Source organism: Erythrolamprus reginae, chromosome 1, assembly GCF_031021105.1.
Source record: "Erythrolamprus reginae isolate rEryReg1 chromosome 1, rEryReg1.hap1, whole genome shotgun sequence".
NCBI classification, from domain to species: Eukaryota; Metazoa; Chordata; class Lepidosauria; order Squamata; family Dipsadidae; genus Erythrolamprus; species Erythrolamprus reginae.
Window position 1 is genome coordinate 125,001,255 of NC_091950.1, and position 16,427 is coordinate 125,017,681.

Here is a 16,427-nt window from a genome sequence, read left to right on the forward strand (position 1 = left end):
AATTTTGCCAGTCATCTGGATAATTCTATTTACAAGTAAAAGTTCAAAAGAGAGTTGTTTCAGATTGTCATGACTTCAACCTCAAACGCTCACAATATTTTAAAGCAATTAAAATCTAATGTATCTATTCATTTTACTAACATGAAACTTGATAGATCTCAAGCATATCCTGGTGGCAATCATTACTTTTTCTGACAGATAATACTCAATTATAGTAGCTAAAGCTCCTTAAAGTCAGTCAACCCTGAATTTGGAGAGGGAATCCTGCTGAAAATTGTAGCTTTAACTTTTTAATAAAAAGTGTAATTTGCTACATTGCTTTTGACTGTGATAATTATATAAGTGCAAATAATTCATAGAAAGCTGCTGTGAATCTTTATATTAGTACAATTATGTTGCAAAGAACACAGACTTTATTAAGTGATGGGTGTTGTGGTCTAAGGCATGGGTCTCCAAACTTGTCAACTTTAAGACTTTAAGCATGGGTGACTGGGAAATTCTAAAAGTTGAAGTCTCCACAAGTCTTAATAATAATAATAATAATAATAATAATAATAATAATAATAATAATTATTATAATTATAATTATAATTATAATTATAATTATAATTATAATTATAATTATAATTATAATTATAATTATAATTATAATTATAATAATAATTATTATTATAATTATAATTATAATAATTATAATAATTATAATTATAATAATTATAATAATAATTTATTAGATTTGTATGCCGCCCCTCTCCAAGGACTCAGGGCGGCTCACAACAATAATAAAATACAATAAACAGTGGTACAAATCTAATATCAATAAAACTGAAGTTAAAATCTCTTAATATTAAAAAACAATCAGTACTACACAATCATACCATTCTCAAGTGCTATAATCAGCAAAGGGGAGCGGAATCAGTCGCCCCACTCCTGGTGACATAAGTGGGTCTTTAACACCTTGTGGAAGATGGGGAGGATGGGGGCAATTCGAATCTCCGGGGCGAGTTGATTCCAGAGGCCCAAGGCTGCCACAGAGAAGGCTCTTCCCCTGGGTCCCACCAGATGGCATTGTTTAGTCGACAGGACCCAGAGAAGGCCAACTCTGTGGGACCTATTTGGCCACGGTTCTGAAGGTACTCTGGTCCACTGCCATGTAGGGCTTTAAAGGTCATAACCAACACTTTGAATTGTGACCGGAAACTGATCGGCAGCCAATGCAAGCCACGGAGTGTTGAAGAAACGTGGCCGAATCTTGGAAACCCCACAATGGCTCTCACGGCTGCATTCTGCACGATCTGAAGTTTCCGAACACTTTTCAAAGGTAGCCCCACATAGAGAGCATTGCAGTAATCGAACCTCGAGGTGATGAGGGCATGAGCGACTGTGAGCAACGACTCCCTGTCCAAATAGGGCCGCAACTGGTGCACCAGGCAAAGCTGGTGCAAACGCCCTCCTCGCAGAAGGCGGTCCCGTAGGTGTTCTTAAGGTTGACAAGGTTGAGATCCCTGGACTAAGAGAAGCTAAAGATGATCTTATAGAGTTTGACTAACTGAGGATGATGTAAGAGAGTTGGGTGTGTACAGTATGTACCTCACTGACAAGCTCTGTTGGATTGTCTAATTATTTTAGGCCCAAAATTAATATAAAGATGAGTAGTGAACTTTTATTCTTTCCCATTGATATTACAGAAAATCTTGCCTCACAGTAATTCCCTGCTAATACATCACCCCTCTAATAAATAAAGAAGCTTGGGGTTATCAAGGAAAGGAATACCAACTGTTCCCAAACCAAAGCCGGAATATCCAAGCCACTTACGTAGCAGGAAGACATGCTCAATAAGTGGACAGAAAAAGGGAGGGAGGACATGAATCTGAGCAGAAAGCATGGGTCAGCTGCATCTCTTTCTCCTTGCTACCTGTCAAAAAGAAAGAATAGGATACACAGGAAAAAAAAGCCACACGCAGATCATAAAACAAAATTTATCTTTAATCTGTAAGTGTCAACAGCAGTACAAAATATGGAGTGATGGTGAATAGATTAAGGGCAGAGAGGACAGTCTTGAGGTAAATGAGCATAAATAGGCAGTCGTATAGACACTCCCCTGAGGGTTCAGACCCCCTTATCATGGCGTATATGGCATCACCCAATGATGACATGTTAAACATATCAGGAAAGCACCTTGTGCAAAAAGGGGGAGAGGAAGGAGAGGAAGAAGGGGGGAAAGAGGAGGAGGAATATGAGGAGGAAGAGAAAGAAGAGGAAGAAACAAATATCCTCACAAAGATGTAAGTAAGGTGCCAGCGTACACCAGAATATATGATATAAAGAAAGCGTCTTTCCATTTTGTCTTTTATATTCATTTCTGAGGCAGAGGAGAGAAAACTCTTAAAAGTACCACTGAAAAATTATTTAATATTTAATTTACCTCACGTCAATACTGCACAACAAAATCCAATAAGTCTGTTTATGCTATGAAGCAAAGCTAAGAATGATTTTTTCCTCTTAAATTAAGAGTACAGATATTTTTATTTTTATTTTTTTAAAAAATCAAAATCCTTAGCAAGCTTGGGTTGTCTTTTCAAACTGCTTCAAGAGGAGAGTGTGTGAGAGATGCGATGGCAACCTTTTCAGTTCATTTAAAAACTTTACACTGGACTGTACAAGATTTTTTTCCCTTTTTTGATAAACTATTTACATTTTCAGACTTTTAAAACATATTCAAAGCAGCAATAGACACTCGGGTTTGTTTGTTTTTTTTCCTTTACATGCCCAAATCATTACCAGCCCTGGGCTCAGGTAGGTACCTGCACTTTGTAAAGAATTTGTACAAGAAAATCTCACCAGTTTAAAAATGGACTTATGGGGTGTAAGAAAGAGCTTTGAAAGAGCCACCCCCAAGAGAACCAAAGCATAGTACCTTGACACGGGAAACCTCTGAGGTCCCCCTAACAGCTCTACACAAAACTTTACACTTTGAAACAGCAGCTAGCATTGTCAGTCCAGCATGTCAGTGAATTGTGCTGATTAAATTAACATAGAATACAATTTCACAATATACATCACAATGTCAGGAAAGAAAATGGGTTACAGTAAGTAACAGCTTATAAGCTCATCTTAAGGTAATACAACTTTTGTACATGGCAAATACAATAATGGATAGAAATATTTAAACATTCTAACATTTGCTACAGGAGAGGAGGGGAAAACTGTGCTTTTGAGAAAGCAAAACGCAAATGACAGGAAGACAAATGGAGAATATGGACTAGCGGTACTGCAATGTGCAGTATACAAACAGTTAAATAGTTTGCACATTCCCCAAACTTTTGAGAGCACCAAGGACCTCACTTGGGGTTTCCTAAGAAAGCAGATGTTATAAAAGCAAGCAGATCACTGAACTTCTTTAGAGCTTTCATATTATCATAAACACCAGTGGGGTAGAGTTTTCTTACAATCATGCTAAAGCCACTCTTCTCTTTACACCAGTGAGCTCCCTCTGAATACTTTCCATCAGCTTCCAAAAATTAATGTGGGATGTTATAAAAAAGGTGGGTATAGAATCCAATGACAAGGAAATCTAGCTGGTTGGTTTTTAAAAAAATGTATATATTTTCCTTTTCTAATGGGGGATCACAATACACCAACCATTCACAATATATCAACCATTCGGAGAACAAAGTAGCAAAAGGTAATGGTGGCGAACAGAGAAAAGAAACCAAAGTAAAATGGTTTTGAGAAACAAGAGGATGTAAGTGCTTTTATGCCTTTAAAAACATCATTTGAGATCACATGTTAAGTTTTTTTTTAAAGGTCATGCTTAAGTGCCAACTTCAAACTTTAAACATGCATGCAATGTTAAGAAGTTCTGAGAAACTATTTTTTCAATTGAAAATATGAAATACTCTAATACATTCTACTAGCTGCAGTTTTGAGCAGTTGTTGGCACTGACAATCCTATCCAGATTATGTATATCTAGATATACGTATAAGGTTCTGTATATATTATGTATAAGGTTCTGCTGAAGCTTCAATTCAGAACATGTTTTGGACTTGAATAGAATGGCTTTGCTGCTTGAAAATATATGCTGCTGAAAATTCATACTGCCTACACTTCATCTACCTATTCTGAAATATACCATGGGCTTCACCTTGAGTTTTGTTCTTCTCTACTGGATCACTGGCATTTTTTACTGGGGAAAAGTAGAAATTAATAGTCAATAAGATGAAAAGCAGCAGGAGATACAATAAGAGCAGACTTTAACAATGTATCAAGTGATGCTTGCATTTACAAAATCATTTGCTTCATTTAAACAATTATTCAAGCAATCTTTTCCCAAGTTACTGTTGTCCTTGTAGAGCTGGTTTTGTATTTATTGTAAATAACAATTGCACTCATTTATACAGATTGAACACCAGAGTGTAAATTTTGTCCCATCATAATCTCACCCTTCCTTCTCATACTGCCTCTTGATGACTATGGGGATCAGCAAATGATCCAGGACTTTTCCCCAAAGGATGTATTGGCATACCATCATACATTTATATAACAGAAGACAGTGGTTGCTACTGAACAGCAAAGCAAATGTACTGCATATACACTAGGCCATGTCTGTGGACACCTGGAAAATACTCTGAGAAAAATCTGTGGATTTTGGCAAAAGAGCATCTCAGAATTCAATTTTTTTCAAGTTTCCATGTAAGCCTGGGAAAAAAAACCCACTACTGTACGAGTTGCATTACACCTGGTCTCTTTAAAGCAGCAACATCTTTTTTTTCAGGGTGAAATGGAAGTATTAACAAGAAGAACAAAGAGCTGCTTTCATGAACAGAGAAGGTCAGATTTACAGGAGTCCAAATGTTTTCTTTGTCTTAAAGCATGCAAAGCCATAATGTACATGCTTCAACTTCTAAGCCTAACTTTCAGTTTTTAAAAATGCCAAAAAGAATTGCCTAAAGCTTTCTCCAGCAATCTGCTACCTACATTATTGGGGTGGTGGATTAAATGCCTTCATATAAGCCTTTTACTTAATACTGTGTATTTTAAGTAATAGATTTTTCCATTGCAGATGCTTTCTGTCCTTTTTTTAATAAACCCTGTGAAAATGTATTTCAGTTATTTTATTCATGTCAAGTTGAATGCTTTTATTATATCTTTTAAACAACATTCTTCAATTGTCAACAAGAGATGTCAGAAATCTTTCCTTGAAAGTTAAATATTAAATTTTGTGTTTGCAAAGTACAGTTACTCTAACAATCTAAGTGCATGGCATCACATTCATTTTAAATAGGCATTATCTTGGACAATAGAAAATTATTACTGTCCTTTTATATTTTAATGAATTATAAATGCTACAGTTCTATTTTGACAAGCCAATACTGTTTCACACCAAACACAGATTTTTTATTTAAAAAAAATCTATGTTATATTAACAACTGATACTACTTATTTTAAAAGGCTGGATTAGTGGCTAACTCCTCAAACACACTTGATTATTTATTTGCTTTTTTTTTTGCCTTCCTATTGATAACTTTTTAAAGTCACATTGATTGCTTTAAAAAAAGAAAGAACCAAGAATGTCCATCAGGTTTGCTTGGAGCAAATTACAAGCAAATTGTAATCTGTTTTTAAAGTTGGCTTAAATAAAACCTCAATTAAATTGGAGGATAGATCTGGGGGCTGGGTGGAAATACTTAATCGAATCAGTTCCTACTCTGACTACCTTGAGAAAGATGTCAAAGAATTGTGAGACCATATACATGATCAAGATGAGACCTAAGCTTACCTTGTCCTACAGAGCTAAATAAGGATATAAGAAATCATCACTTTTATCACCTAAACTGGAATCACAGACTGCTAGAATACCCAAAAGATGGAGTTTGTACTTCATGTCCTATGCATTTATTTGCTAATGAAGAAATACTAAGAATCAACTGGCTATGTTATAATTCTTGGACAAATGTTTTACTGTTCTCCCAAACTATAATGCCACTACTACAGAGTAAATATGAGGTTGTTATTTTATAAGCAGGTGCAATGTTTGAAGTATTTTGTGTTTATTATATGGATTCAGATCGAAGGAGGGCGAAAGGGAGGCAACTCGCCAGCTTAGCTACAGGTCCACAATACTGCTGCCACACTGCAGGCATAAAATCTACATGAGGTACAGTGATTTGTCAGCATTTAATATGGACCTATGTACACTGATACAGAACAAAAGTAAATACATAACTTATATATAGCTAATTATCCATGAACAAAAAATAAAATTCTATCTCCTATGTTATATTTACAAATTTTTTAAAAATCTTAAATGAGATGCTGACTATTAAGAAACCTTGTTTTGAGCTCCAATGATGAATTTTAAAAAAGAAAAAAATATATTTTTGCTTCCCAACGATTGTCCTTTTTTGATTTCTATCGATACGTTAGAGCCAGTATAGGCTAATAAATATCATAAACTGATTCTGCAGAGTTTAAATTTAAAACTTGTACAATAAGTCGTACTCTACCATCTGCTGATTCGTGAAGAGCCAATCAATGTGAACAACACAGATTTAAGTTACATATCATCAACACAGATGGAGGACTGGAGCTCAAACAAAGTATTCATACATATAAGAATCTTGCATAAATAAATGAAATAACAAGACATAAAAAAATGACTCAAATCCGGCAACTGTGAGGCAGGCCCACACGAGTCGAAACAGATGACTTTTGTTCATGTCGTTTTTTTGTACAACAGTTTCACATTAGTTAGAAGTGATAAAAAATACCATTTATATCCAGTGCTTATTACACTTACGAAACAACATCTGTGAGTGTGTGTTTTTGTAGTATGAGTAAAATCAAGTTTCAGTCCTAAAGAACAGTCCTTTGTTCTCTGCCAGCCTGCAGAATATTATTTTGGCATGGTCATAGAATTATAAAAAGAAAATAAGTCATGAAACTAAATGTTTGCCCTTGTGCAAAAATAATTACAAAACATACAATGCTAGCAATACAGCATTCTAGCTATGGAAGAGAAAAAAACACAACCCCAGACATGTAGAATGGAGAGAGATTTATAACAGGAGAAACTTGTAGGAAATTAATAAATAGTCATTCTTTAGGAAATAATGGGTTATCTCCCATCCAAGCTACATCTATTAGATCAGTTCAAATTCCTAAGCAGTCTCAGAGACAACAAAGGATTTTATTTCAGTACCTTAACTAGATAAAGAGGACTCTCACCAGCTAATGATAACAAGTGCCTTTACATCTTGGCTAGACCAGTTTTACTATCATAACTATGGGATATGAGAGAAGCATTCATTCAAATAAATAGAAAAGATAAATGATTCTAGTCTAGATGGTAGAATGGCTGCCAAATGACTATGTGTGTATGCATCCACGCACACACACACACAAATGATCAGTTGGTTTGCTGCGTGGATTAAATTCTCCTATTGTAAAATTGCAGAACTGCCTCCACTTCTACAAATAATTACTGGAAACTGCTAGGTCAAATTTTTTTTCTGCTAAAACTACAAGATTTGTGACAGCATGCCGATAATCTTGGCTCAACACTCTGTTAATGTTGCTAATGAGAATGCCAATCTAAATCCCACTGGAAAAAAAACTAGGCAAAAAGATACAATGGCCTCAATCAAAAGACTAAGTCTCTCTATGTAAACTTCCCATTGCAAACAGAAACAGAGGGTGCCTCATTTGCCATTCTCGGTAATGGAAGCTCTAGGCACAAATATATGATTGCAATCGTTTAAGTGTAGAAGAACCTAGGTCATATTTCATAGATTTATTACTTGGTGGTTTATCATCTTTGCCATCCTACAAAGTGCTAAAATGCTATTCAAAAACCTGGCACTCTTATCCCCTGAGCAAGCTAATAAGAATCTTCCTCCAGTCTTAAGAATGGCATGTCTGTAAAAAGGCAGAACTCTTGACACAATTCACCCTCTTATAATTAAATGGTTTGGCTAAAACATACTACTTGGAAGGGCAATGGAAAGGCAGCTGCTCCATTTGAATTAATACTTGATATATTTTCTTAATTACCATTAAACATTCACACTGACAATCTGATTGGCATTGAAACTTTTACCCTGCCATACCATAAAATGTCTACGTGAAACTGGTTTTACTTAGAAGGCATATAAAACTGCCACCTTTCTAGTATATGTAGCAGTTAGAAATAGTTGTAGCTATTGATAATAAGATATAAAGAAAAAAGCATTTATATTTTCAAATCAAAGAATATTAATGCCTTCTGTCTTAGGAATTGATGAAAACTCTTAAAAGAGTTTATAATTCACTAACCAGGTTTTATACTTTGAAATACATTAAATGCATCAATTTCAAATTTCAGTGTTAAATACTGACATCCACAAATAGCTGGATGTTTAATTTGGGAATGCTTTATTTTACCTTGCCCTTGGCTCCTTAGAAATCAATATTATGTATAATAAAACTATATATTAGTACTGAAATAAATAAGAGTTTAAATTTCTACAGCAGTTTTGATCTAAAGGACCCGGCATAATTCACCAGTACTGACCTTGGGGTATCGCTTTATGTCCTTTCATTTTGTTTTCCTTATATGGTAGATAAGAAAGTTTTGATAGGCATCTAAATGAGTAAAGTGAAAATTTAACTACAAGGATGATTTTTGCATCCTTTTTGGTTGCCTAGAATTAATATTCAGTGCAGATTATCTGAAAGATTTTAAAATTTCTATACCATCAATCTAAGGATGATTATCTGAATAGCAGTAGGAAGATTTCTAAACAGCGGCAGCACTTTACTCTCCAAGAAAGGGAAGACTATGTTGGATTTCTAGGCTGTCTATGTACTAGACAAAGGTTAAGATAATCTAATACATAAACTTAACAGAAGTACTTTTAAGCCTTGCACCCGATACTGTGTTAGGCTACAACTTTCATTATGCCTAGGTGGGGAATATATGAAGTGTCTGACAACATACAATAACTCAAGATTAGAAAACAGAAGTACTATAGGGAATCCTCACAAATTATCCTAAAAAGAAACAGCACAGTAGGTCAATATTGTATACTCTCCTGTATATGACACTGTTCTACTAATAATAACATTTTTTCCAAATGTTTCTGACATGTAGAAACACATTTCCTCGTGTGTGTGAGAGAGAGAGAGACAGAGAGAGAGAAAAATAAAGAGTTATTCCTTTCCAATATTAAGTGCCTCATTATTTTTAAGATACCACACACTTTATGGGGGAAGGGCTCTTTAAAAGAAAATAAAAGGCAAACAAATGATAATGCCATTACAACAGTACATTTGAAAATATTCTTTTACTACATGGCCCCCTGACATTCTGGAATGAATACATTAAGACCAAATGTAATTAAGACTGAATATAAGAATTCAAAGCAAAGGGGCAGAGAATGAGTTGAAGGTGGCTTTATGTTGCTAAGACAGACCTGTCTTAGCTGCTGATCACTCTGTTGTGCTTACTCATGTTTCACACTGATGGTACATCAAGAGGCAGAAGCAATTGAACAAGTGCATTCACTTGTAGCAATCATATTCACTTTTTAAGCAATATCCTGTCTCCAGATTCCTGAGTATTTTTCAATTTTCTGGAAAAAGTAGGATTTTCTTTTAAGATATATCAGTATTTTTAAGATGCCAAAGGATTGTCTAAGACTTTACAGTGTCTCCCTTAAGACTTTTTTTTAAATATTAAGATTCAGAAGTTAGGAAAGTTTGGCACATCAGAAGTTTAGTTATATCCAAGGAGGGGGGGGGGAAGGAATTTAGAGACCTTATTTTCAAAAGGATGAGCTAATACAGATAGATGTACACGCTTAGGACTTGTTGTGTTTCATGATAGGAAATTTGTAAGGTTTTTTTTTTTTTCAAAATAATTCAGAATAAAAACACATTCACAATCTGTAGGCTGGCACAGCATACCTGAGTGAGAATGTAAAACCCCCATTAAAACAGTAACTTAAACCTTTTTATCAGCATCCTGGAAGAGTAAAGTATAAACCAAAAAAGAGAGATAAGACTTGTAAGAGAACGATTGATTCATATCAGTTTTCAAGTCCCAATGTCTGATACTTAATGTCTTCACCTAAATTGCTTTAAAAAGTTCATGAAAACTAGGGAACAATCTGTGTCACACAATAAGAAACATTTAAGACCATTCTGCAGGTGTAACTGTAGGAGCCATACATGCATGCAGGCTCATTTTAAGAACTTTTTGTTCAAAAGAAAAGAAAAGAAAACAAAGTCAGAGTAATTCAGCAAACATCCTCAGTTGGCAGCGACAGCCTCGTGGGCTTCGTTTTCACTGCTATAGTCTGATTTGGGGTCATCCTCAAAGTCTTCGTACATTTCCATCTCATCTTCCCCATTTATCATTTCATTTCCAGCCAGGCTCCCACTGTCCGTCTTCATGCTGTAAGTGCTCTGAATGACAGGGATGCTGGGCTCAGGACTAGCAGAAGTGCTGGAGCAATCAGATGTCATCTGAGGCGATGGCGTAGTTGTTGCCATAGTAATAGCACCAGGATAGACCACTCCAGTTCCTGTGGCAATTGGAATCTGAGGCTGTTGCCTACAAGGGGGAGGGGGGGAAGATATGTTTGAAGAAAGGATGCAGCAGTATCTTTTTAACTCTTTATTTTTAAAGCATATTGAACAATTTAATTGATATAGACTTATTTATCAATGCACTGGTGATGTCACCTAATTTGGTAACGAAACATCTGCAAGAAAATAATCAAGCTCAGAGTGCACCAAGGACCCACGATGCAACCCTGAGCTACAAATATTCTCTTCTCTTATGATGTCTTTTTTTCTTGGTTTTGTTTTGGTTTGTGTGTGCGCGTGCATGTTGACTCCTGGTGACTGCCTGGATAAGTCCTTGCAGTTTGCTTGGCAAGGGTTTTTGGAAGTGTTTTGCTCTTGCCCCTCTCCTAGGGCTAAGAGTGTGGCCCAAGGTCACCCTACTAGTTTTTGTGCCAAAGGTAGTACTGGAATTCAGGGATTCCCCAGGGAGTCAGTTTGATTTAGTGGTTAAGACACCAGGTTAACAACGAGGAGATTGTGAGTTCAGAAATAATTAAAATCAGTAAGACTGTAGTTTAGTAACACAGTGTAATTTATATTGCGAGAGCTATCATAGGGCGACCTAGATTTGCCCATGTCTCTCCAACACTCCGCGGCCTGCATTGCCTCCTGATCAGTTTCCAGTCAAAGTGTTGGTAATGACCTATAAAGCCCTACATGGCATCGGACCAGAATACCTCCAGAACCGTCTTCTGCCGCATGAATCCCAGCGACCAATAGGTCCCATAAAGTTGGCTTTCTCCAGGTCCTGTTAACTAAACAATGTCGGTTCGCGGGTCCCAGGGGCAGAGCCTTCTCTGTGGCAGCCCCAGCCCTTTGGAATCAACTCCCTCCAGAGATTAGAACCGCCCCACCTTGCCTTTCGTATGGGGGAATTAAGAAAACCCCAGGCATATATAGTTTATGCATGGAATGATTGTGTTGCATGGTTTTAATGTTGGGTTTTAAATGTTTTTTAATATTAGATTTGTTATACTGTGTTATTTTGTTGTGAGCCGCTCCGAGTCCACGGAGAGGGGCGGCATACAAATCTAATAAATTAAATTAAAATTTTATATTACTATTATAAATTAAAGCTCAGCCATAAAAAATATAGTGTATGGTCCATTATCCCAGGATCAGTCACCATTAAGCATCTTAATGGTCGTTAAGTCCAGATAGGACTTGTTGATCTTCTATGTATCTATAGCTAGTTTCTTTCTCCATTCAGAAAAGAAATCTGAAGGGGAACTGTACCCACATTGACTTGATTATGAATGCTAGTCTCTACAATATCCAGAATCTGAATAAAACAGGGTCCTGGAATATAAGGACATATCTTCTCCAACTCCTCAACTTAAGTTTATTGGGCTTTAATTGCTATATAGTCATACAATAAACTGTATTCTTAACTAAATATGTAACTGACATATTTGAGTCCCTTATTCTCTTGCTGTCAAGTCAGTCATCTGTCCCTCTTGCACCTCCAGTAAGATTGCCTTTCTGTCTTAAATGAGGATTATATTCTAATCCTAATTATATTCCCAATTTTTAATCTACATTTGAGTTACATAAAAAATTAAAAAATTAACCTCCTGTATGCTAAGACATAAACAGTAAAAATCAATGATCTACTTTCCTAGACAGCTGATATGAGATTTCCATTCATTATTTAGAGTCTAAAAATTTGCTCTGAAATCTGTTGTTACAATAAATAGAATCCCTGAAAAGACAGACATTCACTATCAATAATAGGAAGGAGAATAATTTAATTTATAGTGGACTTTCTTCTTTTTGCAATTGTGTCTATGCCAGTGGAAGAATTCTCAAGTGGGAGGGGGGAAAGTTAACCTGTCTGAATTTAATTCTGGTTATTTTAATTAAAGCACATTGTTCAATATTTTTTCCAAGCGAGATTTGTTAAGCAACATTACTGTTGCTTAAAATACAGACAGTAATCTACAAATTCAGTCCATTCCAATATTTGTTTTAATGTTCTGAATTCTCTTTACAATGATTCATATTCATTTAGTGCAAATTTCTTTTTCTATTTCCAGTTTTTTCAATAAACATTTTTGTAATTTTGGAATTATATGTGTATGGTTATAAAATGTATAGATTTTATATATTTTTGATTTTTTTGCATCATAAAATGTAATGGCTGAATATTTCAGGAACTTTTAATTAGATAAAATTGTATTAATCATGAAGTAAATTAATTAATTCCTGTCCATATCATAACAGTAATGGGGAGGAAAATTTTACATTGATATTAACTTAAAAGCATTGTAATAGAAATAAACCCCAGCTAATGCATTATCATCAATTGTTAATATCATTACAACAGAGTTGGGTGTGTGGGGGAGGTTTTAATCATGGGCTAATCTTAATTTAAGGTTAAGTAGGAATGGGATTACTGTTGGGAAGACATAAAAATCACACATTTAGATTATTTTTTAGGGGGGGAGGAAGAAAAACCCCCTTATACCTACCCTACAGTAAAAAATTGCCTCATCTCCTGGCGTCGAGATCTCATTAGTTGTTTATATTCTCCAATGCGCAGTTTTTTGCCATCAACAATGCAAGTGCGTTTTGGTCTAGGTTTATATTTGTAATTTGGGTATTTTTCTAGGTGGATTTTACTTAATCGTGCCTGCTCTTCATAATAAGGTTGTTTCTCTTGGTTTGACATGGATTTCCAGCGGGAACCTGCATAGAAAAAATATATATGCATATATATATATATATCTAAATATCAGTGAATTGTTGAATCTATTCATTTTGGGGCTAATAAACCTCTAAACAGTATGTAAGAATCTGGCTGTATGAAAATCCAACAAACTCTGACCATTACATTATGAATCAGTCTTACTGAAGTTGGTCCAAAAATATCGGAAAGGCCAAAGAGTCTCCAAGCTTGTACTCAGTCATTAAGCATAATTCATTTTAATGCATCAGCCATGTCAAATCAAACTAATTGTCATATATTCTTCTCAAATGTTATCAATTTTCTTATACTGTACATTATGCAAGTTGCAAGAGAAAAATTAAGCTCTGACTCCCTCTTCAACCTCATTGTCCTATAAGCAATGCAAAATACTAGAGCCAGAAACTTCTTGTAATAGAGGTTACCCTTCAGTGTAGAAGGTGATCTCTACTACAGAACCTCTACTTACAGAACAGATGAAACTTTCTCCTTCAGAGCTTCAACCTGAACATGAGGCAGGTGATAAGAATGAACATGTGGAGTGAATGGCATATTGTGATAATTAAGTTTCAGAATATGTGAAGAGGATATAAATTTTTTCAAGTGACTTTATGACATATTTAAGAACCTTTCTTCCTGTATAAAGCAGTCTTCATTGCATAGTCAAAGAGATCCAGATTGTTGATCATTCCTCCTACATTTAAAGATACCAAAAATGGTTTACTAAAAGAACAATCTAATTAGTCACTAAACTGGCATCATGAAAAAATAGACTACAAAAATTGAAATGAAATTTCAATTTAATTGAAATTCTTTTTTTGTTCAAACAGGATGCGTGTTTTATTGAAAGTAATACAAACAGGGCATCGAAGTCCTTTACTGAATGTGGGACCAGTAGTGAATTATATTAAAGGGGGGAAAGGGCACTAATTTTAACACATTTCACAAGTTCTAAAAATATACTTAATGCTGTTAATTTGTAGCATAAAATAAAAATCTAAAAATGTAGCATAAAATAAAAATCTAAAAATGTAGCATAAAATATAAATCTCCGAGTCTTCAGAGAGGGGCGGCATACAAATCTAATAAATACAAATACTAAAATCATTGACAAACTCAAACGGGACACAAAATCCACAAATCTTAGGCATCTTGTCCCTGGTAAGCAAGATCCTCAGTCCACCTTGTTTGGCCTAAAGCAGTGGACTGGCATAGAGAAAGGCCTCGGGGCTGGGGCAGGAGAGGCAGCCCAAGGCATAGAGGGCAGGGCAAGAGGCTCAGGAGGGAATCTCCTTAATTTCTTGGGCTGGAAGGAAGACTGCAAGCTAGATGTCAGTAGACCAGACAGGAAACATGGCCAAATAAGCGTATCCATGTGATGGATTGTACACCTGGAGAAGCAGAGCTTTGCCAGGGAGTAGGGAGGCAGGTCAGTGTAGTGAATTTCTGTGTAGAAAAAATAAAGAACCCACCATAGTTATGTTAAATGGGATAATAATTTCTGCATGCTCACGATCAGGAAATTCTGGCTATAACCTTGAGACAAAGATCAAATCGCCATTACTTCTACTACTCAATTATTAATTTATTAAGAGATAGTATCGGGAAATATTTAAAGGCTGCATAACTAATACCATCCACCATATTGGATCTGAGGTTCTTTTCTACTAACGTTATTCTATAGTTCTACGTTGCAAATATATTTTATACCTGTTAAGTGACTTTAACTTTTTTTTAATAGAGGGATAAGGGGAAAAAACTTATTACTTTTTAAAAATCTCAGTAAACATACCTAAGCCCTTCACTGTACTAAAAATATCTGATTTAATTACTTGGTAGATCTTGAAATCAATCCACAGCTTTTGAATACATATTTTGAAAGCATAAATGTATTAAATGTCATAATCTAAGAGTAAGCAAATTGTATTTTAGAGATGATCCTCTAATCATCTTGGCTTTGATTAAACTTTCTTTGTGACTAATTCAGTGACCCCTCATTATATATATTATAGGTTAGATAAAGCGTATATACTTAAAATTTCCATGGAGAGTACACGTGCAATGTCTTTACTAGTTTAAATTTCTATAAAAATAATCAAACTACACTAATAAAAGAATTAAAGGGTGAAATAAGGCATGTTGCTTATACAGAATTACTTACATAGTAGAGATTTTTTTTTAAAAGGAAAAAGCTTTCAGCTTGTTAAAAATGATTACAGCTGTGGTCAACATGGGTGAAAACTATTCTTTTACTAAAAGCTTTTATACTTCAACCAATAGAAAAATTGTATAAATATTATCCAGTCAGCAACACAAAACAATTTTAATATTTTTGTCATTGTCCTGGAAAATGTGTAGCAATATTATATGTAAATTGACACATTTTCTTTCTCCTGTTCTTTTCTTCTTTCTCTGGTGGTGGCAAGGTAATTCCTGGCACATTATATCTTATTTAAAAACATATGATTGCTGGCACTTCTGAAATATTTATACTGAATGTTTACATTTCAATGAATACTCTTACTATACTTGTAACGGTTTTTTTCCTTTTAAAGAATGCACACAAATAATGTGGACTCCATATATAGTTGCCAAAACTAAAACAGTACACGTTTTATAGAAAACTGAAAGACTATTCATACAACATATTAAAAACAGTAGACAAACATAAGCACTTCTATGAAAAACACCACATTTTTTAGAATAGAGTTACTCTTATTTCTTGAAGGTTTTCTGAATATCTCTTAAAGAAAGAAAAAAGCATGTAAGAAAAGTAGTTTTGTTAAAATGTGTAAGAATGCAAAACAAATTCAATTCAGATGATAATTGTTTTTCTATTAGCTAAAATTTGCAATCTTCATTTGCAATCTTAATTTAAAGTCTTGGTGGGGAAAATATCCATTTCCCTTCCCAGTTAACCTTAGAGACATTATAATGCTTCAAACAAATCTTGAATCTTAAATCTATAGAAAATCAACATTACTTTTTTAGTGAGATAAATCCTAACACTGGATACCTGGATAAAAAAAATATAAGTAAAATGTACTTGGCTATTGAATTCTCAAAAAATTCTACTTAACCTTCTTATTGTTTAAATGCTAGGAAATATAGCTATCATTCAGTTTAATCATC

At 34.8% G+C, this 16,427-nt stretch overlaps 1 protein-coding gene across 26 annotated transcripts in view; it reads right to left on the bottom strand.

The window, feature by feature from the left end:
• Window positions 1-1,970: 1,970 nt before the first annotated feature.
• The window catches only part of SOX6 (SRY-box transcription factor 6), a 546,353-nt gene continuing 531,896 nt past the window's right edge, over window positions 1,971-16,427 (bottom strand). For all 26 annotated transcript variants that reach the window (XM_070764091.1, XM_070764122.1, XM_070764035.1 and 23 more), the window contains 2 exons: window positions 13,081-13,297; window positions 1,971-10,595 (listed from right to left, as the gene is read on the bottom strand). In XM_070764091.1, the coding sequence (XP_070620192.1) occupies window positions 10,292-10,595; window positions 13,081-13,297 (521 nt within the window). In that variant the 3' untranslated portion in view covers window positions 1,971-10,291. The remainder of the gene's footprint in view (window positions 10,596-13,080; window positions 13,298-16,427) is intronic.